The 25,097-nt window shown below is 34.8% G+C and overlaps 3 protein-coding genes across 8 annotated transcripts; 1 reads left to right on the top strand and 2 right to left on the bottom strand.

Annotated features, from left to right (window-relative positions):
* The first annotated feature begins 1,839 nt into the window (after positions 1-1,839).
* Positions 1,840-11,588, top strand: LOC132067876 (uncharacterized). Of its 5 annotated transcripts, none has more exons than XM_059461266.1 (4): positions 1,840-2,030; positions 8,189-8,424; positions 8,507-9,275; positions 9,376-11,588. In XM_059461266.1, exons 2-4 carry the CDS (start codon positions 8,191-8,193, stop codon positions 11,313-11,315), a joined length of 2,943 nt encoding a protein of 980 aa, XP_059317249.1. In that variant the 5' UTR covers positions 1,840-2,030; positions 8,189-8,190; the 3' UTR covers positions 11,316-11,588. The 5 variants fall into 5 exon arrangements, with proteins under 5 accessions (XP_059317249.1, XP_059317245.1, XP_059317247.1 ...); XM_059461262.1 differs by having other exon boundaries at positions 1,840-2,249; XM_059461264.1 differs by having other exon boundaries at positions 1,840-2,249; positions 8,186-8,424.
* Positions 11,589-12,968: 1,380 nt separating this feature from the next.
* Positions 12,969-16,325, bottom strand: LOC132067877 (putative pentatricopeptide repeat-containing protein At1g69350, mitochondrial). Its single transcript, XM_059461267.1, has 2 exons — positions 13,639-16,325; positions 12,969-13,547 (listed from the first exon to the last, which is right to left on the bottom strand). Exon 1 carries the CDS (start codon positions 16,276-16,278, stop codon positions 13,987-13,989), a length of 2,292 nt encoding a protein of 763 aa, XP_059317250.1. The 5' UTR covers positions 16,279-16,325; the 3' UTR covers positions 12,969-13,547; positions 13,639-13,986.
* A 1,456-nt stretch (positions 16,326-17,781) lies between these two features.
* Positions 17,782-23,568, bottom strand: LOC132067875 (clp protease adapter protein ClpF, chloroplastic). Of its 2 annotated transcripts, none has more exons than XM_059461260.1 (9): positions 23,448-23,568; positions 20,818-21,222; positions 20,671-20,730; positions 20,380-20,474; positions 20,033-20,205; positions 19,347-19,459; positions 18,535-18,580; positions 18,322-18,362; positions 17,782-18,240 (listed from the first exon to the last, which is right to left on the bottom strand). In XM_059461260.1, the coding sequence occupies exons 2-9, from the start codon at positions 21,145-21,147 to the stop codon at positions 18,085-18,087; spliced, it is 1,014 nt and encodes a 337-aa protein (XP_059317243.1). In that variant the 5' UTR covers positions 21,148-21,222; positions 23,448-23,568; the 3' UTR covers positions 17,782-18,084. The 2 variants fall into 2 exon arrangements, with proteins under 2 accessions (XP_059317243.1, XP_059317244.1); XM_059461261.1 differs by having other exon boundaries at positions 18,118-18,235.
* Positions 23,569-25,097: the final 1,529 nt, after the last annotated feature.

The raw sequence follows: 25,097 nt of genomic DNA, 5'->3' as shown, positions 1-25,097 counted from the left end.
AAAGAATTATAGGAGGAAAGGAACTAGAAAGACATAAAGATCACAGAGGAATCTTTGTACAGAATTCTACTAGTACAAGTAAAGTTTAACGGTGAGAACTACACAAACAACTACTTTAAAGGAAATATTCTTTTGAAAGTATTTAGGAAAGTATAAATTCCCATTTGAACAAAATAATTCACTCAAAATTCAAAAGAAAACTAAACTGAGAAAAGAAGTGTGCAGTTTTTCATATTTTACAGAAGCTATTAGTGACCTTTTCCTCAAAGATCCAAAATATATAATTAAGTGGTATAATTTATCTTCTGAAAGTATGTCAATCAAATTAGGTAGACAAAATTAGTCAAATATTTGCATACAGTAATTAGTATAGTTAGTGATAGATTAAGGGAAAAATGTGTTTGCATTAATTATGAATCATAATTAATGATGACAGTATAACTGAAAATACATTCTTCCCCCATTCCAGTTTGTTTAGCATAGATCCAACACAAATTTTAAGGAAAAAAAAAAATTCTTAAAATTTATGATCTTAAACATGCAATAAATTTTTTATATAACTATAAGACTCTTGAAATTTGATATCTCGAACAAGACACAACATTTATGTGTTATAAAAGCTTTTTATTAAGCCTGAAATGAGAAAATTAAAGTTATTTATTTTTAAATATAAAAATGAACACTAATCTTTTTGAAACAAAACTAATAAGAAAATAATGCTAAATAATTTGGCACGGGAAGAGTATTATATATATTTTATGTTTGTGTAAACACTGTATATGAATATGTTATGTGTATCAGATAATATTTACCTCATTTTGTCCGTTAATTAAGAAATTAAAGATACAAACTGTCACATTTAAGAAGTGAAAGGACTAATCAAAATCTATTCAAATAAAATTATCACAAGAATAAGCACACACAGAATATGATTGTATAGTAGTTTAATATAAGGCGACAAAAGGGGAGATGAACCAAAAGCAAGGAAAGTGGAGAGAATCTAGAAAATGGCCATTCCTTTTTCATTTCCTCAAAAACACATATAAAAATTTATTAAAATTACAATAAAAAAATCATCACAGAGAGAAAGGGAAGTAATAGTAGTGTGATCTCCCCATACATCTTCCATAATAACATTTCACTATAATAATAATTTCTTCAAAAAATAACTTTTCATGTTATTATATTATATTTTTCTAATAACATTTGTTATAATCATATTGCTCGTAATTTTTAAAAATATTTCTACACCCCCATCGTATTTTAGAAAAATACATTTACTCTTGAAGAATCCGTCATGCACCTATTGATATTTTTAAAGCGTCCAAACAACATAAATTATTATAATAACTAAAAAATATTCAAACAAACATAATATAAATGAAAAAAAAGTAGAAGAGAAACTAACACACGTAGCATCCCACCAAAATAATAGCCATCAGATATTATTTTTATGTATTAATATATAATATATATGAAATATACATTTTGGCCTGGAAGTCATGCGTTAATTTTGTGGAAATATTTTTTTTAAATCGAAAGTAAGGTAATACGTATACTGATAGACCTTCTGCATAGCGAAAACTTATCCTTTGAAACTCTTTATACATTTTTAATATGTTTGATTAGCGAATGTAATTATTTTTAGGCGATCGCGGATTATGTAACTTAGTCAAAAAAATAAAAAAAAGCAGAAGAATAAAAAGGAGGAGACCGGATGTTGACAAATTTCATGTCACTGTGTTATAGAAGCCTCGTTTGTTTGTGTAAAAGATTTTCTTATCTGGGATCTCTCTCTTTCTTTCTTTCTTTCTTTCTATCCAATATTATACTTACAAAAATATAGTACTACACAACCTTTGAAGTCTTAGAGAAGTTCTGTCTGTCTCTCTCTCTCTTTCTTGTTCTCTCTCTAAAAAAACTTTTATTTTCTTTCTTTCTAAGAAGAACAAAAACACTTGTGGCCCCTAGTAGATCGAAATCTCCAATCTTTTTTTTTCAGTTTTATGAGGATCTGAGCTTCTTCAATGGTGTTTTTTAACTACCCATTTTGTTCTTTCCTTCTACTTATTTCATAATAATAATAATAATTATTATACTATTTATTATTTTGTTTTCTTTTTCTTTCCATTTTTGAGTTAATCCCACTTTTGGGGTCACTCAATTCTTTATGATTCTTGTGTTGATGACTTGCTTCAAGTTGTGTTCATTTTTCAATCCATGAAGTGGTTCCAAGATGTGGGGCTGAGGTAAATTCTTGTATATTTGCTTTTTTTGTTTTAAAGATTTATTCTTATTTGACTTTAAGACTGACAAACAGAATATTTTCTATTTTTTTTTTGTTTTGTCTAGTTTAGTTAATGAGTTAATTCATTTATGTTTAGTCCTTAAATGGTTTTGGATTCTATGGGTAATTGTATATACAATATATCTGTTGTTATTTGTAGATTTGATTAAGTTCTTGAATTTTACTGGTGATCCTCTCTATTTGGGATCTTTTTCTTGCTTTTGTGTTTATAGTTTCTACCTCATTTACTCTTCTAATTGAAAAAGATTGGAACTTTGTTGCTTTTAAAGTGATTGCTTGGGTAAAGTATTAAATAGCATGAGTAAAGGTTGAAACTTTATTAGAAGGAGGACCTATATTAGTCATTTTTTTGTTAATTAAATTCTTAATGTGACAAGTAGAAAGCTCATATGTGAAAGTGGATACATTAAAATCCAATTTATGTGCTATCTTAAGATTGCTGTCTTCATTAGTCGATTGTGATAATCGGAGACTTTTGGATTTCTGTTATGCTTAGCGACATATTTTCAGATTAATTGCAATCTTGATCGTTGTTCGTAGTCTTGTTTTGTTTCCTTTTGTATCCATGAGCACTACATTGTGTTTCTAATTAATGATGGACAAAAAGAGTTGGTTCCTTGTTACTGTATGCCATAGGGAGCAATTAATTTTAAGTCTTGAAACCGGTGCATGTGAACGTAATTTTAACAAATGAGTAATCGAAAAAGTATATGCAAGTCTCATATATTGGTTTTTGAAAGTGTTTTCTAGGAGAAAAAAAAGCTAGGAGTTTTTTTAAACAAATGAGAATCGTGCGGAGTGCGTGCAATACTTGGGTTCTTGTATATTTGCTTTTTTAGATTTATTCTTACTTGACTTTAAAGACTCAAGAACAGAATATTTCTTATTTTATGCTTTGTTTAGTTTAGTTAATGGGTTAATTCATTCATGTTTAATCTTAAAATGGTTTTGGATTCTATGGTTAATTGGGTTTATACATTCTCTTATGTTATATACAGTATTTCTGTTGTTATTTGCTGAATTTTACTGGTGATCGTCTTTGTTTGGGATCTTTTCTTGTGTTTATAATTTATGCCTCATTTACTCTTCCGATAAAAAAAGATTGGAAATTTGTTGCTTATAAAGTGGTTTATCTTGGGTAAAGCTTTAAATTGCATGAGTAAAGGTTGAGACTTTATTAGAAGAAGGACCAATATTAGTCATTTTTTTGTCAATTAGATTCTCAATGTGACAAGTAGAAAGCTCACGGTGAAAGTATAGTACATTAAAATCCAACTTATTTGCCATCACAAGATTGCTGTCTTTATTAGTAGATTGTGATAATCGGAGACTTTTGAATTTCGGTTCTGCTTATCGACAAATTTTCAGATTAAATGCAATCTTGACCGTTGTCCGTTATCTTCTTTGTTTCCTCTTGTATCCTTGGGCACTACATTGTGATTCTAATTAATGAACAATTAATTTGAAATCTTGAAATGAGTGCCTGTGAACGTAAATTTAGCAAATGAGTAATTGAATAAGTATATGGAAGTCTCATATACTGGTTTTAAAAGTGTGCTCTAGGAGAAAAAAGCTAGGAGTTTTTTTTACCAAATTGCTAATGAGAATCGTGCAGAGTTCGTGTAGAACTTGGGCTTCTTTCGTGCAATTTGTTCTTTGATGCCGAGGTTTCTAAGAATATTTTCAACAGGTCTATTTGGGATTATTTTACTTGGTAGAAACACAGTTACCTCTTTTGTCGCATGTTAAGCTTAGGAAAGAGTATAAAAGAGAAGTCCACACATTCACACATTACGAGCAATGTGTTCTACTACATAATCTATACAACCGATTACTGTATGCTATAACAGGGAGCAATTATTTTTAAGTCTTGAAACCGGTGTGTGAAATAACTTTAACAAAGGAGTAACTGAAGTAGTATATGCAAGTATCATATGTTGGTTTTTAAAAGTGTTCTCTGGGAGAAAAGAAAAAACCCGTAGGAATAAAAAGAGACCGAATGTTGACAAATTTCATGTCATTGTTCTTCTAGAAGCCTCGTTTGTTTGTGTGAAGATTTTCTTATCTGGGATCTCTCTTTCTTTTTCTCTTTCTCCCTATTATACAAAAATATAGTACACAACCTTTGAAGTCTCATACAAGTTGTGTCTGTTCGTCTCTCTCTCTCTCTCTTTCTTGTTTTCTTCTATCTCTAAAAAATAAAAGAGCTTTCTTTTTCTTTCTTTCTGAGAAGAACAAGAAGAAAGAAAAAAAACACTTGTGGCCTCATTTACTCTTCCAGTTGAAAAAGATTAGAACTTTGTTGCTTATAAAGTGGTTTCTCTTGGGTGAAGGTTTAAATTGTATGAGTAAATGTTGAGACATTATTAAAAAGGAGGACCTATATTAGTCATTTTTTGTGCATTAGATTCACAACGTGACAAGTAGAAAGTTCATGTGTGAAAATGGAGTACATTAAAATCCAATTATGTGCTACCACAAGATTACTGTCTTTATTAGTCGATTATGATAATTGGAGACTTTTGGATTTCGGTTATGCTTAAGGACAAATTTCCAGATTAATTGCAATCTTGACGGCTGTCCCTTTTCTTGTTTGTTTCCTCTTGTATCCCCGCTATATTGTGGTTCTAATAAATGACAGACCAGACAGTTGGTTCCTTGTTACTGTATGCTATCATAGGGATTAGTTTCAAGTCTTGAAACCGGTGCGTGTGAACATAACTTTAACAAAGGAGTAATTGAAAAAGTATATGTAATTCTTATATATTGGTTTCTGAAAGTGTTCTCTAGGAGAAAAAAAGCTAAGAGTTTTTTCCCCTTTGTTGCTGATGAGAATCGTGCAGAGTGCGTGCAATACTTGAGTTTCCCTTGTGTAATATGTCCTTTGATGACAAGGTTTCTAAGAATTTTTTGTTTTGTTTTTTGAGAAAGTTAACAATCTTGTATATATAGCAAAAGGCTGCACTTGGGTAGTGCTGAAAAGGGTACTTACAAGCTCATATAAGAGCCAAAAGGAAACTGTCCAGATCTATAAAGCTATAATATTACAATTTGCCAATTAGGTCTATAAAATCCCCTGCATCCCCCTAAAGGTTGTGTTTACACCAAAAATAGAAAAGACTAAGGCACTTCATCCTAACTTTGTGTATGGAATTGCTTGTATCTTCAAAGACTCTTGAGTTTCTTTCTACCCATACCATCCACCATATGCAGGCTGGGATCAATTGCCACTAGTTTTCACTTCCATGTCTTTTCCTAATCTCCTTTCAGTTATTAAGCAGATCAAATATGGTTCTGGGCATGACCCAACTGATAGCTAGGGTACAAAAGAACATGTTCCATAGATTTGTTGTTGTCTTGCAATGGATGTATAAATGTTCATTGGTCTCCCCATCCAGTACACATATTTTTAACAGGTCTAATTGGGGTTATTTTACTTGGTAGAAACACAATTATCTCTTTTGTTGCGTGTTAAGCTTAGGAAAGAGTATAAATAGAAGTCCACACGTTCACACATTGCAGGCAAAGTCTTCTACTCCTGAAGATTATCTTGTATGTGCTGATCCGGCATCAGTAATACGTAATGTATACAACCGATTACATGGAAATGTTAACAAAGCATTGATTGCTGATTTATGTAAAAATTAAAGTCATCGAAGTTAGCTTTTTAAAGATATACTTGAAGCGGAATAGCTTTTTCCGTTTCCTCTTTTTGGGGAAAAAAACCCTTGAAAGACTCTTCTTCAGGATAGAATCTATGCTACTGGTCTTCTCTTCATAAAATTCTTCAAGGCGACCTGATATTCTTATTTCTGTCTTCATTAGTAGATTGCTGTAACTGGAGAGTTTTGGATTTTGGTGCTGCTTAGAGACAAATTTCCAAATTAATTGCAATCTTGACCACGAGGGGGAGCCTTGGAGCAACAGTAAAGTTGTCTATGTGTGACCTATAGGTCATGGGTTCGAGCTGCGGAAGTAGCCACTAGTGCTTGCATTAGGGTAGGCTGTCTAATGCGGACCCTGCTAACGCGGGACGCTTTGTGCGCGGGGCTTCCCTTTAATTGCAATCTTGACCGCTGTCTGTTGTCTTGTTTGTTTCCTCTTGTATCTCCGGGCACTACATTGTGGTTCTAATTAATGATGGACAAGACGATTTGGTTCCTCGTTACTGTATGCATTAGGTAGCAATTAATTTTAAGTCTTGAAACCGGTGTGTGTGAACATAACTTTAACAAAGGAGTGATTGAAAAAGTATAGGCATGTATTGGTTTTTTGATAGTGTTCTCTAGGAGAAATAAAAGCTAGGAGTTTTCCCCCCCTGTTGCTGATGAGAATCATGCAGAGTGCGTGCAATACTTGGGTTCTCTCATGCAATTTGTTCTTTGATGGCGAGGTTTCTAATAATATATTTAGCAGGTCTATTTGGGATTATTTTACTTGGTAGAAACATAGTTATATCTTTTGTCGCATATTAAGATTAGAAAAAGTACAAAAAAGAAGGCACACGTGCACACATTGCGAGCAAAGTCTTCTACTCCGGGAGATAATCTTGCATGTGCTGATCTGGCATCATTAAATTGCAATCTATACAACCAACTACATGGAAATATTTACAAAGCATTAATTGCTGGTTAATGTCAAGGGAAAGTCTTCGAAGTTAGACTTTGAAAGATATACTTGAACCACAATAATCTTTTTGGTTTCCTCTTTTTGGGGAAAAAAAACCTGAAAGAGTCTTCTTCAGGACAGTATCTGTCCAGTTGATCTTCTCTTCATAAAATCCTTCAACGAGTCTTGATATTCTTATTTCTGTTTTAGGGCATAAATCCTAATTTTGATATTTATGGATGCTATTAGTGACCTTTTCCCTGTGTGAACGTAACTTTAACAAAGGAGTGATTGAAAAAGTATTATGCAAGTTTCATAAGTTGGTTTTTAAAGTGTGCTCTAGGAGAAAAAAAGTTGGGAGTTTTTTTTTTCCATGTTGCTGATGAGAATTGTGCAGAATGCGTGCAATACTTGGGTTTTTCTGGTGCAATTTTCCTTTGATGGCGAGGTTTCCAAGAATATTTCTTACAGGTTTATGTGGAATCATTTTACTTGGTAGAAACACGGTTTATCTTTTGATCCATGTAATCTATACAACCGATTACATGGAGATGTCAACAAAGCATTAATTGCTGATCTATGTAAAGGAAAAGTCGTTGAAGTTAGCTTTTGAAAGACATAGTTGAAGTTAGCTTTTGAAAGACATACTTTGAACCAGAATAGTTTTTTTACGTTTCCTCTTTTTGGGAAAAAACCCTAAAAAGGTCTTCTTCATGACAGTATCTATGCAATTGATCTTCTCTTCAAAAAATTCTTCAAGGCATCCTGATGTTCTTATTTCTGTTTTAGGGTATAAGCGATGGGCCCGTCAATGAAGAAATCCACTAGTTGGCAAATTTCTCGAAACTTAGAGAATCTCTAATTCTCATATACATGAACATACACGTTTCAAAGCCTAACTAAAAGACTCTTGAGGAACACCGGACTTTACGTAAGTGTAACAGCAACTTAGTCTTAATCTTTACTAGTGCTATTATCGAATGTGTTGTGTTTTGCTTTTAGCTAACTCCGCAATTATTTCAAGATTTCATATAACTGTTGATACAACTTCTTTTGAAACTCCGTAAGGATATGTTTGCCCTTTCAATATATATGTGCTTTACATAATGCCTACTGGAGTTTGAAATGCTGTTGGTGTTTGCTGTTATGTGTTGGGATCATATGATTTCTCAATTCTGTTTCCTTGTGGTCATCTTCTTAGAACGCTTTTGAAGTTTTTTCAGAATAAACTGTTTGGTTTTAATTAAATTCTTTGATGCCTAATCTTAGCAGGAATGGGAACACAAGTGCACTATAAAGGATTTTTACCGAGCTATTATTCTATGAAGGACCTTAATGAGGATTCTAATAGCAGCAGTTGGCCCCTATTTTATGGAGATAAGACCTTACCGAACGGGCAATATTGTAATGGTTTCACGTCAAGGACTATAACTGATGCATATACGGGGTATGATAAGGACGTTCTAAAGCAGAAAATGCTCGATCACGAGGCCATATTCAGGAATCAGGTAAGTTGGAATTTTTTTTTTTTTTTTTTTCCTTGTGTCAACTGCATTATGAAAATATACTTATGCAATGGTTTGCATGTAGGTGGTGGAACTTCATCGCCTTTACAGAATTCAAAGGGACATGATGGACGAATTGAGAAGGAAGGAAATGCATAAACTTCGCTCATCAATGGAGCCATCATGTTCATCCAGTCACCTAGGATCTCAAGTACCATCTGAGGATGTCCGGAAATGGCACATCACAAACTTTCCTTTGGAAAATTCCAGTTATACTAGACCATCTACATCTGGTACTGAAATTGTTAATTCTCCCTTCAGTTCTTCAAAAGGGGATGCTGTACAGCTTGGTCGAGTTCAAATGCAAAATGGTTATTCTTCAAAAACCTCTGATGTTTTGGAGGCTAGACCCTCAAAGGTCCGGAAAAAGTTGTTTGATCTTCAACTTCCAGCTGATGATTACGTAGATACAGAAGAAGGTGGACAGTTGCGAGATAATGGAAATTATATAGTTGCTCAGGAGAGTGGAACAAAGTTTTTTCTTGGTGGTGGTGCAAAGAGTGATAGCCGAAAAGATGCTTCAACATCCAATTCGTGTTTTAGAAGCTCAATTGGGTTGGCTGACCTAAATGAACCAGCGCAGCTTGATGAAGCAACCCATCCTGTTGATTTTCTTGGTTATGGTAATAATCATAAAGAGGCTAGAAGCATAAATCCTTCTGCAAGATCAAATCCGCCGTTTGTGGCTTTGCCTTGGAATTCCAATTGTGCAAGGCCAAATGACTCTTTAAGTAACAGATATGATCACTGTAGAGGGAAAGAGAGGGACTGGTTGACTTCAGCATATGAAACAGGTAACAATTCCTTCCGAAATTTTTATATCTTATTCGAGTTTAGCAGCTTCCGGAATTTATTTGTACCTACCTTGACTAAGGGGTTTGCTTCAATTTGCAGGTAACATCAAAGGTAGCTCAGCTTCATTGCCAAGAGGTCTTGAAGAAGACAAGAGACCTGCAGCTTTCCATCAAGCACCAGTAATAATTAACAAAACCTATCAAGCTCCTGGAGTTCACCATATTAAGGATGGCATTTGGAAAGATGGAACAGGACATAGTTTAGATATGTCTCGCAGAAATGGTGAGCAGTCCAACTGTACTCAAGTGGGACCACCATTTGTTACTTCCAAGATGGCTAGTCCATATCCATGTGCGAGTTCCTCCGAATTTAACAGTTCATGGCCACACTCTGTCTCTTCTTGGGAGAAGCGAAATGGTAGCTTTACTCAGAGGTTATCCTCAATGCATACAAACTCATTCTTCAATTCATCTCAGAGTCAAATTGGAAACTATTGGCACGCTAATGGAAGTTCTAGGTTGCATCCAGGTTGTGCCGGGGAGCTACCCAATAGGACCGGTTTTCACCAGGGTTCCTCATCTGGGACAAAAGAATCACCAATTCACTTCCCTTCAGCTGCTTTTGACTCTTTGGGCCACATTAAGGGGGTTACATCTGAACCCTCCTCTAATAATGCATGTGAGAATATTCTCGTTAGCTCTAACAATACGGATGCGAAATCTGCAAAAGGCTTCAACTTAAATGAGCTAGCGATGAGCGAGGAACATCCCAAGCGAGATGTCGAGTTTGGTAATGAAAAAAGAGAGCTTCAAGACTCTGCAACAGTGTTGCCATGGCTTAAAGCTAAAGCAAATGGTAAAAATGAGGGAATCAATACTACAAAAGAAGTGGGTGAGACGCGACAAACAAGAAAAATTCTTGGTGTTCCAGTCCTCGATATTCCCACTGCTTCCATAAGTGAGTCATCATCACTCGTTTCCGCTTCTGCTAATCTTCGTTCCTCTCCTGAGAGAGAGAGTATCAGACATGAAAAGAGGAGTATGGTGATTGACATTAACATGGCTCTTGAAGTTGAGGCCGAAGAACCTGAACACTTTGTTACTGAGAAAGTGATGGAGACGAAAACAATCAACATCAGGAATCACTTTGATTTGAACTCCTGTATTACTGAGGATGAAGAACAGGTTCCTGCTGAAAGCCATAAGACCAATGTGAAGAAGACTATCTTGGATATAGATCTCGAAGCCCCTATAGTTATGGACACTGAACAGGATAATTTGCCTGGAGAAGAAGACAAGCAACGTGAGGAATTACTCAGAACTGCAGCAGAAGCAATAATTGCCATGTCATCAGCCACTCATTGCACATCGATTGAGGAAACATGTGGTGATCCGTCTGATGATCCTCTACGATGGTTTGTTGATGCGGTCTCTTCTTGTGCAGCCGAGCTTGATACTACGTCTGCTAAAGAAATTACATGCAAGGATAATAACATGATGGTTGCGGATAAATCTTTGAAGGACATAGATTACTTTGAAGCAATGACATTGCAACTAACAGAAACCGAGGAGGAAGATTACATGCCCAAGCCTTTTGTTCCTGAAGTCCAAATAGTGGAAGATGAGGGGCCTAGTTCACTAACAAATCGACCCCGAAGAGGGAATGCAAGGAGGGGAAGACAACGGAGGGACTTCCAAAGGGATATCCTTCCTGGTCTAGCTTCATTGTCAAGGCATGAGGTGACCGAAGACATTCAAATTTTCGGAGGGTTGATGAGAGCAACAGGCCATACTTGGAACTCCACTTTGACAAGAAGGAATGGAGGTACCAGGGGAAGGCGGAAAAAAGTTGTGGACCCCACCCCTGCCACCATGGTGTTGACCACAACGACAACGAGCTCACCACTAATGCACCAATTTAATAACATTGAAGCCAGTTTGGTGGAGGATAAAAGCCTAACAGGGTGGGGAAAGACACCTAGACGCCCTCGGAGGCAAAGATGCCCAGCAGGCAATCCTCCGGCTGTCCTGTTAACTTAAAAAATGGGGCAAATGAGGCTGTAATTTTATCCATTCATCATTTATAGGGATGACATTAACGGATTTAGGGAGTGATGTTTATGAACTTCAGGAGTGAAAATTTTAGCTATATGGGGATGTCATTGTACATGTCTTTGTTCTTGCTCCATAATTTGGGGGCCCCATTATTGTGTTTCTTCCATTGGATTACTGACCTTGTATTCAGCAAGATGCTGCATAATGTCGTGTGCTATTAGCATTTATTAACGCTATTGAGTGATGTGGTTGGGTTTCCTCTTGCATTTTCTCTCAATCTTAACATCAAAGTTTCATGAGATTAGCCTAGAATCCTTCATTCAGGAAATCTAATCATGACTGGAATATCTGCAGAGGCTAAAAATATCATGTTTGCTCAAGGGCATGATACCTAGTGTAAAAAGATTTACGTACACATGTTAAATTGACTTACAACAACAGGGAGCTAACTCTAATTCTATGTTAAGATAAATATGATAATCTGAAATAGTGCAATTATTTGCTATAGTTAATTAAATTGATTGATGATGTACACTTCAACTTTATTACAAATAACGATTAAACTTGAAATTAGCAAGACTTCGGCTGTTACAAGAACTCGAGAGATACTTGGAAGAAGAATTGGATGGAAACTAGTAAAATGGTCATTTGGTCGGTAAAAATTCATATAGTTGATTCTAACTTGTTTAGGATTAAAGCATAATTTTTTTGTTGGTATTTGTCAGAATAAAAGAAAAATCAATTTTTTATTTTATTTTCTTTCTTGTTTTTGTTATTGCAACAAATAATTACGACAGCACTTGTCTAAGTCTTGAAAAGATTTTATGTTTGGGCCTCCAAAGTACTAGGTTGGACTATGTACTCCCACGTTCTGTCCATTGTTTGGCTCTCCACTTCTTTGTCAGCTTCACACTTATTCGGTTCCTGCCCAAAGGTATGAGTCATCATAAGAACTTTAAAAGAATACAGTTGAAGTCATTTTCTATAGAATATTTTTTTGTTTTTCACAACGAAAAATATTTTTCATTAAAAAACAACACCACCACCAATAGTAATGATAATATAATAATAATAATAATAATAATAATAATAATAAATAAATAAATAAATAAGACAGTGTTTTGATGAAATCTTGAGCACTAAGAATTAATAATAATGTCTAAATATTAGTTAGATTAAGTAATATGAATTATACTGGATATATTGTTGTATATATTTACGAAAAAAATGACTTTTGCTTAGAAGTGAGAGGACTTGTTTTCCCATTTTCATAGAAAGAGAATGACTTCCTCATAGTAAATTTTTTTGTAGGAAATGACTTCTGTTTTACCAAACTTAGAGAATTATGTAATTACTTAAAGATATACTTCAATTCTATATCTTGGAGTTTCAAGTTTTGATTTTTCATCGTCACTTTTTCCAACAGTAACTAGTGCATTTGAGTGTATCAACAGAGCTGAGTATGGTATTAGTAACAGTAATACCCAATAATAAACCTTTTTCATTTGAGTATGAATTTCTGTCCGGAAGGTGCTACATTGTACATTATTTATTTTGTTGACAAGGGAAGCCGCATATGCTATCTTTCGGGTGTGCACAAAGTAATAAATTTCGCAAACCCATGAGCCACACGAGGTAAACCACATTACATTGTACATTAAGTGCTAAGTTTAAAAAATTATACAAAATGAGACTATTACAAGTAATTTTATGATGTAACCAACATTGTACACTATATGAGATTGTCTTAGCTAATGATTCTTAAAACCCTCATGGGATAATGACAGAAAGAGTAAAATTACAAATGATGGCGCTATAGTTGAAATAATTGAGTTGTTTATCCTACGGAGAATCTGCTTTAGGCTTTAAAGCGATTTGTGCTGACCATTTAATGGTGTAAACTCATGTGACAACCAGCAAGCTTACTGCAACAACATTGCTAACATTGGCTTCACACTTGCAGCAACTAGTCAGAACACACAGCAAGGTTGTGTTTAGCCAGGTTTTCCCAATGCTTCAAGTAGAATGCGCGGTGCCATGCAGCATCAAAATATGGATTATGGACACTTCTCTTTCGTCTCCATTTTCGTTTGCATTCTCATGTAGGGTAACATATGCATTTCGTTCCATTTCTCATCTTTCTTGATTCGGCTTCAGATGACTGAGTTTCATAGTGCTGTCTGAATGCCAAGGATTGTTGGAGTAGAAAAATGGGCCCTGTATCAAGTTTTTGCTCTATCCATGAGAATATAGCTACTTGACAGAAAGAAAATGATAGTAGTAAGCTCCACAGGAGACATAGTTCAACCTTGGGAAGCTGTTGAAGAAAGTCTCCTGCTGAACCAGAAACAGCTATCCCTCTTAGCCAGATTTTGATGGATCAGCAATCATTTCCAGTTCAGAGTCTGTAACTACTATAAAAAAACAAGAATTAGCGACGGACAAATTCTGTAGCTAAACAGCAAAATCCGTCTGTATGAGCAATTTAGTGACGGATTGGCGAAGAAGTTCGTAGCTAATTTCAGCTTTTTTCTTGTGTTCCCAGGGTAACCCATTCTTTCCGAAACAATGAAAGCAGCTAGCGTCCAATAACAGAACATCAATCACAATGCAATTACCAGCCAAATCTAGAAAATCATAAGCTTGAGACCTCCCTTTATGCAAATGAGTATGTGTCATGTGCTTTACCGGTATGTATTCCTTTCTCAACTTCAATCATACTATAGCCATCGAGCTTTCTTATACCCAAACTTCGCATCTTTGACCTCACCATCCTAGATTCGTTCCATTCTCCCTCTTCTGCATATATGTTGGATAATAAGGTATAGTATCCCGTATCATCTGTTTGCATGTTTTCAAGCCTTTGTTGAATCATCTTGATAACATCCATTCTCTTGTGAATTCTACATCCATTTACTAGGGCACCCCAAATGCTAACATCTGCAGGAAATGGCATCGAAGTGATGACTTCATAGGCTTTATCTATATCACCAGCTCGACTCAGAAGATCAACTAGACATGCAAAATGTTCGGGTTTGGGTTCAATGTTTAAGTCAATCATCAAGTTAAAGAAATATTTCCCTTCATCGAGATAACCAGCATGACTGCAACCAGATAGAATATTTGTTATAATGATATCATTCGGTTTTATTCCACTATTTACCATATCATCAAAGAGTGAGATGGCATCATCGATTTGACCGTGCATTCCATAACCACCTATCATGGCACTCCAAGATATTATGCTCCTTTCCAACATACTGTCAAAAACTCTTTGAGCCATCCGGAGGTCTCCACATTTAGCATACATGTCCATTAGTGCAGTATCAATATACATATCATGCTTCAAACCGAAGAGGATTAACTTATGGTGAACCCATTTTCCCTTCTCCAGCCATCCTATAGTCGAGCATGCTTGAATTGCAGCCAAGAAGGTCACTTCATCCATTTCGCTCAAGTTTGAGTATATCTCATCAAAAAGACCGATAGCTTCATGAGAGAAACCATTTTGGGTAAGACCACACATCATTGAATTCCAAGTCACAACACTTCTTTCTTGTGTATCCTTGAATATCGTGAACGCATAGTCAACAAGTCCACATTTACTGTACATGTCAATCAGGGAATTCTTGACAAACTCCGTTGAAATACCAGTCCTAATAACATGGCTATGAATTTGACACCCAAATTCAGAAAACCCGATATCTCCAGAAGCTGAGAGGACGCTTGCCAGAGTATACGAGTCTGGCAATATTCCTTTTCTTACCATATCCACAAAAAGTGTCAATGCCTTCTCAGAAAATCCTTCCTGCACATAACCTGATATTAGCATATTCCACGAGACGATATGTCTGTCTTGAGATGAATCAAATACCTTGTGGCAATCACTTAGCTTGCCACAATTAGCATATAAGTCAACCAAAGCTGAACCTAGAAGATCACTCTCACAATCTAAAGCATTTCTAACTATATAACCGTGTATTGACTTCCCTTCGTTTAGCCAACCTAACCTAGCACAAGAACATAGAACAGCCATAAGAGTCACTTCATTGTATTCCACATCAAACTCATGCATCTTCACAAACAACGCCAATGCTTCATGATAGCAACCATTTTGATTATAGCATGAGATCATTGCTGTCCAAGTATAAGTACTCTTATCAACAGCATTGTCAAAAAGCAATTCTGCACTACACGTATCGCCACATTTTCCATACATTGAAACAAGTGAGTTTGTCAAAGACCCGTCGATCCATATACTCTTTCTAGATATATAACCATGAATAGACTTCCCCATTCTCCATAAACCTAACTCACTACAGGCCTCAACTGCACTAAGCAAAGCCACTGAATCAATTTCAAAACCTTCCATAACCAAATTTTCAAACATTTCCAACCCTTCATTAGCTTGCCCATTACGTACATAGCTAGAAATAATTGAACTCCAAGAAACAACATCTCTCACAGACATTTCATCAAACACCTTCTTTGCATAAACCATCCACCCAAGTTCACCATACATACTCAACAATGCAGTCTCAACAATGGAATCACTCTCAAACCCACATTTTACAATCCTTCCATGAACTTTTCGACCAATACCCAAATCACCAATTGCAGAAATAGCCCTTAAAACTGAAGGAAAAACAAAACTATTGGTTCTTGAAATGTGATTAATCATGTTGTTGTAAAGAAAAATGGATTCTTGAAAACAAGTGTTCCAAACATGGCATTTGATTATAACACCCCACATGAAAGAATCAGGGTTTGGGTATGTGTAAAAAACAAGTCTTGAAGATTTTAAGGAACCCATTAGGGAATAAGACTCTATAAGTTTGGTGGAAGCTTGTGGATTTTTGTGAAGACCATTGATAATGAGATGTGCATGGAGTTGTGCTAATGATCTTGAGTTTGAACATGATCTGAACAATGGCATGTATTGTATCATTCTTGAATTTTAGTACTTCGTGAAGCTTGGTGAGTTTCATCTTTGTCAGATTTTTGGAGTGAACATATGTGAGCTTATATAAACAAATAATGATAAAAAACACGCATTAAGTATTACTTTTTCACGAGTTAGTTGTTTGTGTTTACTACCTGATAATCAAGTGCTCACTTTTTTCCCATCAACTATTTATCAAAACACACATCGAAATTGATCAGACCAAGTGATTGAATGCAACCGCGCGTGACTACTTAATTTGCCCATAAAATTTCATCTACGTGACAACATGTATAACGACGACAACAATAACATACCCAGTGTGGTCCAGAGAGGGTAGAGTGTACGCTAACACATTAATTCAGGTATTTTTTGATAAATAGTTAGTGAGTAGTAAACTCGCAAAAAAAGTAATATTTGGGATGTGTTTTTGACCATTATCTCTTATTATTAATTTTAAATTTTCAATAATTATTTTAATTATCCAAGTGGAATGTCATTTGACCCCATTTGTGGTAAAGAGAAATGGATTCTTGAAAGCAACTATTCCAAACATGACACTTAATTATAACACCCCACATGAAAGAATCTGGGTTTGGGTATATGTAAAAAAAAAATTCTTGAAGTTTTCAAGGAACCCATTAGGGAATAGAGACTATCAATTTAGTGAAGCTTGTGGATTTTTGTGAAGACCATTGATAATGAGATGTGCATGTAGTTAAGCTACTGATTTTGAGCTTGTTAATGATCTGAACAAAGGCATGTACTGTATCATTCTTGAATTTTACTAGTACTTGAAGCTTGGTGAGTTGCATTTTTGTCAGATTTTTGGAGGGAGCATATGTGAGCTTATATAAAAGCCGGCAGCCAAAAGAGTAGTTTCCATGTATTTTTATTTTTTTTAAATTTAAGTTATTAGATCACCTAAAATATTTTATGTAATTATCCATCATAAGTTAAAATAATACTCTAAAAAATAAGACAGATAATTTGATACAAAATGTTAATTCGCAATGATAATGTAAGTTCTTTTTACAACTATTAATGTATATAAACTACTAACTGAGAATTAGAAAAATTATTACAATAAAATTATTATACTTATAAATGATAATAATATGAAATATTTTATACTGTATAAATAAGTAAAGTCCGGTATAAAGTGGACCAATTGATATTTCAATTTTCAATAGCTAGTCCAAACTTGAAATGAGGATTAATAAATTGATTTTGGATAATTAAAATTTAAAATCTATCAATATTAATTTAACTTTTAAAAGCTCATATTATGGTTCAAATCAGCAACATGATATTTCTGTAATTGCTACGTCAATTTCAAATAAGCTATACCCCATACAGAGTTGGCCATAAGCTCTTTAAAGTAACCTTCAATTTTTATATCACTCGCAACTGGAAGTTTTGGACTTTTTCATCATTGAACATTGTTCATCTGTTCTACTTGAGATAAAGATAATTTTTTTTTTTTTTTTTAAGAAAAGGAAAATTATAAAAGGAAACTTGAAGTAATACATCAGTATACAGTACATTTTTTGTTCTTAGATAAAAAATTGACCATTTTCTGTTGAAACTGGCTGATAATAACCGAAGCTCAATGTACTATTCAGAACTATACAAGAACCTCCACAATTGTGTGTATTCTAAGGACATTGTGCAGGAAACATGTTTTGCAGTCTCTCAAAATGAGGTAAACCCCACCATATTGGAAAGTGGACAAGGCGTTTCTCTTAAATCAGGAAAATTTCTCATATATCCAAATCTAGCGCCTTCGAGGAGAGCAACTCCTGGTCACATCTAGGAACTTTCTCCTTTCTTCTCGTCCTCCGGATCATAAGGCACCTCATGCCGAGGCCTGTTGTACTTCTCGCGCAGCTGCTTGATTGGTATGAAATCTCCAGCGGCATCCATCCCAAAAAACAAGAATGAGGCGTATGGATGATCAAATCTATCCTACACGTGGTTGCAGTTTTCACCAAGTTAGCGATTGAATGAAAACTTCATGTTGTAATTTTAGATTAATTGTATACATACCTTATCTGGTTCGCTAGGCGCCACTAAACTTTCCTCAGGTACTGCAAGATGAACAATTATCAGACTAATGAGACACAATCAGCAAAGAAGATCGGTAAAATGTTCTAGGAGGTAATCAAAAGTACAATTCAGCACAGTAGATGACCTTCCTCAGCTCACACAAGATTATCTAGTTACTAAAAATGCTTATTCATAGTCACAAATTTCACTTACCATATGCCACTAACAGATTGGGATCTGTATGTACATCCACCAGCACCTGAAAATATATAAACTGAGTCAAACGAAATAGATCAGAAGTAATAATTAAAGAAAGAGCACTTAAAGCAGCACCACTTTCAGTCCCTCTAATGCAGAAAAATGAGAGCTGAAGTTTGAAATATGGATTAAGAAGTTCCCCGGACAAACCCTCCCTCAGATTTACACACCTTTTTCGCCAGAAGATGTAGTGAGCATTAAAGAGAAAAGTCAACAAGACGACGAAAATGCTACGGAAGTCATCATACTGGCACCTAACTCTAAAAGACAGCGAATTTCTACATCACTCAGGATCGTTCTGAGCTTGTATACTTTTGCTAAACAAGGGCCTAGGTAAACTTACTTTTCTGTGTTAGTAAACAGCTAAATGTGCCAGCAACAGATTGAAAATTTGCCATGAATATGCAAGGCTACAGTAGCCATTTGACAAGAAGTTGCCAGAGGCCCACATTGAAGTTAGTAAATTATCAGGTCAATTCACAGTAAGTACATATGCAACATTTCATGATTAACATGAGATGATGAAACCAGGAAGTGGAACTCTACAGCTTAAGCAGTAAATTTCAGATATAAGGAGGATAACAGCTAAAAAAAAAAAAAGTCGTTAATAATTTGACATATACAACTTCAAAATTATTTGGTCTTTCTTTGGGACGTGGCGACAAAGCATTACTGTTGATACCAGACCATGTTCAGATTGATAAATTGAATTAACCTTTGCTTGCAATAGATGAAACATATTTTTATGTTATATGATCCAGATAAACCTGATAAAATGGCTGATCAGGACCACGAGTCAACTTTTCAACTTGAGCATTTTCCATCCAAGAACTTGATTCACAGCATATTGGGTCCATCCCACATATTACACCACGATATCCTGAAGTCACAAGATCAGGGTTCAATATCATATATAACTTGAGTAACATTTACTAATCGAGCTGAATCTCGGGGTTCCATGAATGTCAGTTAAGAGAACACATTTTCACACAATGTGTCAGGAAGAATAGTTATATCATCCGATACATTTTTTTTTTTTTTGAGACTTGTAACTCATATCATCCGATACATTGAGACACAAGATGTCCATGCAAGGCATAGCACATCACTAAAGGAAAAATATTGAAGGCATTTCGTGATTATGTATTCCTCATAGGTCAACACCAGAAATTAGAAAGGGTTGATCAGTCAGTGAGGTTAAGTAAAGTAGTTCACGCAGCAGTTGCAACTTCTGCAATCAATGACTGCAATTAACCAAATCATCAAGATTTCATGATCCTACCAGGAACGTTATACTAGGCTCTCAAATTTATATATCACTTCTAGCTACGACTTAATATAAAGAATATATGAGAATTTGTTCATCTGGTTTTTGGTTTTTACATTTGATTATCTTTTGAATTAGACAAAAACTGTTCCTTCCATTCCAAACTATTAGTTGAAGTCTCCATACCAAAATTCTTGTGCCTCACTTTCTGGCCTAATCGAAATGCAAATTGAGCATTTTCATATGCCTGAGCTCTTATTGATGCAGTCAGAGACTCTGCCTCTAGTTTGGAAATTTCATCTCGTAATTTTGCTGCCACATCATAGTTTTCACTCTGAACTGCATTCTGCAGGTCTGCACTGGACGAAGCAAAAGCTAATCAGAGATGCTTCAAAAGGGGATGCCTTTCCAACGTACTAAAGGTAGAATTTTTATAGTCAGTTCAAGAAATACCTTGATTTCAGCACTCAAAACTCATTAAAGAAAAGAACGAAAAGAATGTGGGGATGCTTAAAGAATGTGAGGATGCTTACCGTAGACGTAAGATGCTTATAGCCATATCTTGAGCTTCACTCTTTGAGGCTGATCCCCTTCTGGATTCCTGCTGCCTCAAAACCTCTGTTTCCACCTTATTAGCATGCAACAAGCATGCCGAATCTAGTCAGTAAACAACTTTCATTGATCCATTGGCTTGTCCAATTTCAGAGAACCAACATCCAATAAAAGCGCAGAAAGAACAGTGGCAACAGTTGCATGATTTTAATAATGGAAAATCAGTTAAAGATGAGATCAAAACAGGAAATTTAAGATCTCCATAGATTAACCTCAGTGAGCTTCTCTCTTAGTTGTTGTGCAATTTCATACTCCTCCACGTTCAAAGCATACTGTGAAGCAAACAGGATAGACAACTGGTGAAGCAATGGTCGAAGATATACCAAATAAACTACAACAAATCGAGCTAGAGTGGTAACCTGCACACGTGTAGCCAGGTCCAGCTGGAAAAAGAACATCAATATATCTTCATTGGCATTCTCGCTACGCTCACAGCTTGCTTCTGAGCCTTGCTCACCACCTCCTTTAAACAGCCATCCAGCTTGAACTCTCAAATTTCTTGGCTTTAGCATATCAATATGGGTTGCAAAAGACAAGCTTTTCCGACTGTTATTCCAGATAGATTGACTCTCCCCAAAACCTATTGTGGTTTCTTTTATCTGTCCAAACTGCCTCCACAAACAGGTGGGCCCACAAACTCCACAATATCTAGAAGTCGCAAGAGTACTCATTGACATACTTTGTACCATGTCTACTGTTCAGAATAGCCCTCTTTTCTTTGAATAAAGTTACTCTTTTCCAAACATTTCAACTTCAATATTTCTCTAATCAATCCGGAAACCAACAGTTAGTGTACTTCCTTGCAGAGCAAAGGTCAAAATAAGAACCATTCTGATAGCTTCACAACAATCTCTACATGTTTATTCGCAACAACCAGAACTAGTTCGGGACGGGTATATAATTCCAAAATATCCATCCTACTCTATTTTGGTTCACTTAATTCAATCTCTATGTTTATTTCAACTTAAAAATTAACTAAATTACTCCCTCCGGTTCATAATAAGTGTCCGCTTAGCCTTATTATTTTGGTTCAAAATAAGTGTCCACTTATATAATCAAGAAGGAATTAGAGTCAAAAAGATTATCCATCTTCAGAGAGGCTGTTTCTCTTCCTTCTGAAGTTAGAGCCTCAGTGAAGTTGGAAACAGATGGAATCCCAAACTTCATATTCAGATAGAAGAAAAACAAATATGTTCTTAATGCAACAACAACAACATACCCAGTGAAATCCCACAATGTGGGGTCCGGGGAGGGTAAAGTGTACGTAGACCTTACCTCTACCTTGGAAGGTAGAGAGGCTGTTTCCGAAAGACCCTCGGCTCAAAACAAATATGTTATTAATGCAACTAGATAAATACTTTTGGTGCTGATTACAAATATGTACATTGCATCTTCTAGTGATGCTTCAAAACTACCTAACATTTACTCTAACAGCAATGTATGTGCAGGCTAGATATTTTGCATTCACATGTATCTAAAGTTTACAACCAACTTTCACAATGTGCTGGAGGCTAAGGTTTACGTCATCCATGTAATTATGATTTTTGGTAAATATACAGGTTCGAGTCATGCCTAACTCCTCCATCATAAGGATGGAACCTTAAAAAATAAGATTAAAAGGTGTATTGACTAAAATACCCTTAATTAAGAGGGGCTTTAAAACTATAACAAACATTAAATTTGTTCACTGAATTAAGAATATGTCAAGGGTAAATTTGGAAAAAGTATAAAATACATTCTTGATAGACTAAAACCTCAATTATTTTGGACCAACTTTTAGAGGCTAAATCCTCAAATATTTTGTACCGGAGGGAGTAATATTTTGTACCGGAGGGAGTAGTATTTTGTTAACGGGTGCGCACACTTATTTCGAATCGGAGGGATTAACATTTATCGAAAATTATTAAGTCAAAGAAAGACTTGTATTTCCAATTTGCAATTCAAGTTATTTCTGGAATCACTTTTTGGAAACTATAAATTACTAACCTATCAAAAAAAAAAAAAAACACTATAAATTACTAAACTGCCTTAGATAATTGAGGTCATAAAAAGAAAAAGTAAAAAACGAATTGATGTTACAGCTTCACAACAAATAAAGTAGAACTAACTAACTTGTAAATGTTTATTCCAACACTAAGGGTGTGTTCGGTACGGAGAAAAACACTTTCAAAAAAATATTTTCCAATTTTCTCATGTTCGTTTGGTCAGAATTTTTTGAAAACATTTTCTTTAGGAAAACAAGTTCCTTAAAAATAAGAAAAATGACTTCCTAATCAAAGTAAGAAAAACAAGTCCACAAGTGTCATTTCACCCACCACCCTACCACCATCCAACCCACCCCCACCCCACCCCCAACCAACCAACTTGTAAATGTTTATTGCACCACCGTTGGTGTGGTATGGGGTGGTGGGGTTGGGATGGGGTTAGTGAAAAACATTTTTTTAGAAAAATATTTTCTACCTTAACTTCCCAAACGTGAGAAAATAAGTTAGAAATTGACTTATTTTTCACTGAAAAAATAAGTAGAAATTCACTTATTTACCAATAACACATTTTCCAGAAAAACATTTTCCTCCATACCGAACACACCCTTGGTTGCTGGTCGAAATAGGGATTATAATGGGACTAATTTATCCCATACAGTGGGATTATTTTATACCATCTAAAAGATGGTATAAAATAATCCCAGTATAGAGGCGGGGTTAAGAAGGTATAAGGTGGGCTATTCCAACTACTAATTTTTATACCACGTTTGGTGCAAAATATAAATTTATTCATTATTTTTATACCTTAACAAATGGTATAAAGAAAACATTTCCTCTCTTATACCATGAACCAAACACCACTAAGAGTAATAAGTAAATCAATAAGAGTAAATTACTCCATATAAGATTAATATTTAGGAATTTCAAGATATATCAATTTGCTCAATTATTTGATATTTGAAATATACGAAAGTGTATTGATAACTGAGTGAAAGAATACTCACCGGAGAAGAAGAACGGAGTTCAATGTTGATTGCCAATTTGTGTCCACTAATTTTCAAGCTAACCCCATTTGATATATACTTTTTTTTTTTTTTTTGTAGAAGCAGTACTGCCACGTGGCTCTCGTACAACATTAAATGGTGATTGTGTTTTTTTATTTTCCTTAAAAGATAATTGTTTATATTAATTTTGCATCATATTACATGTAAGGACATTTCTAAGTGAAATTATGGTGCGTTAGGTATGGAGGAAAATGTTTTTCAATTTTTTCTTGTTTTGTAATTTGTGGAAAATATTTTTTCTAGGAATACGTGTTCTTAAAATAAGGAAAATTATTCTTTTTTTTTTTAGTAGAAAGTAGGGAAAACAAGTTGCATAGTGGCATTCCACGTTGATTGTAGCCTAATAGATAGCCCGCACACTAAACTACGATTTGTCCAATTGAGCACCGGAACACGTGATTGAGAGTCTGTTTGGGTGGGTATATGACTTTCGACTTAGAAGCCAAAAGCCATAAGTTAGAAATTCTAGCTTATGACTTTTAGCTTATTTTTGTCATTTTGGCTTAAAAACACTTTTTATTTTACTCAAACACTATAAATGTGCTTAAAAACAATTTGGCTTTAAAGCACCTAAAATAAGCCAATCCAAACAGACTCTAAGTGTTCCTATTAAACACTTTTGTTTCAAATTTTGAAAACACTTTTGCGCGTGTTCTCAAGTGTCCATTACGTAGATAAGTTAACCACATAAAATATGTCATATCCTTTAATTATACATATCATCCTCAATTGGAATAGGCGTGAGGTTTTACGACTTATTAGGCTAATTCATATAATTAATGGAGGGACATATTTTAAGTGGTTAACTTATTTATGTAATGGCACGCGCACAAGTTTTTTTTTTCAAAATTTGAAGCGAAAGTGTCTAATAGGATCACTTTATCATGTGTTCAGGTGCTCAACTTGAACAAGTCATAATTGTACCGTCTAAATGAAATTTGCTAACAAATTTAAAGGGCTATCTACGTATTAAGTAAGCCTCGATTATATCCTCCAACAAATCCCACCCCCCTAGTCGAAATTATATGTAATCGCTTTTTAGATTATATTTTTTACTTACTTATAAAACACCAGAAAGCATTTTCCTTCGTACCAAAAACACCATTAGTCTCTTTAAGATCTTGTAAGTATTAGAAAAATGAGATATTTTTTTTCTACATTATCTCATTACGAAAGGGAATTTGCTATTATAGAACAAATTATCTTTTTCTGCATTTTGCATTGTAATCTGTTGCTTGATTTACTTATAAACGTGATGTATATTTGGTCTCTCCAATTTAATAATGAAGTATCTGCAATAACAATAACAATTATTTCACCTCAATTTCAAAAAATTAAAATCGGCAATCATGAAGTACCTACAATCATATTTAATACTCCTAGAATCTACAAAACTTTAACCTAAATATATTATTATTGAAAATATTTAACAAAAGTATTACTGTATTTTAAAAAATTTCAGAAATAGAATAAACGTATTTCTCAATAATATTTTATGTCAGTTACCTTTTACTATATGCCTTCTTAGTACATACACTCGTGACTGCGAATGATTTGACAAAATTTAACCAATTCTTTGCATACTGCATA

Source organism: Lycium ferocissimum, chromosome 8 (assembly GCF_029784015.1).
Source record: "Lycium ferocissimum isolate CSIRO_LF1 chromosome 8, AGI_CSIRO_Lferr_CH_V1, whole genome shotgun sequence".
NCBI classification, from domain to species: domain Eukaryota; kingdom Viridiplantae; phylum Streptophyta; class Magnoliopsida; order Solanales; family Solanaceae; genus Lycium; species Lycium ferocissimum.
This window is presented reverse-complemented; position numbering and strand designations above follow the sequence as displayed.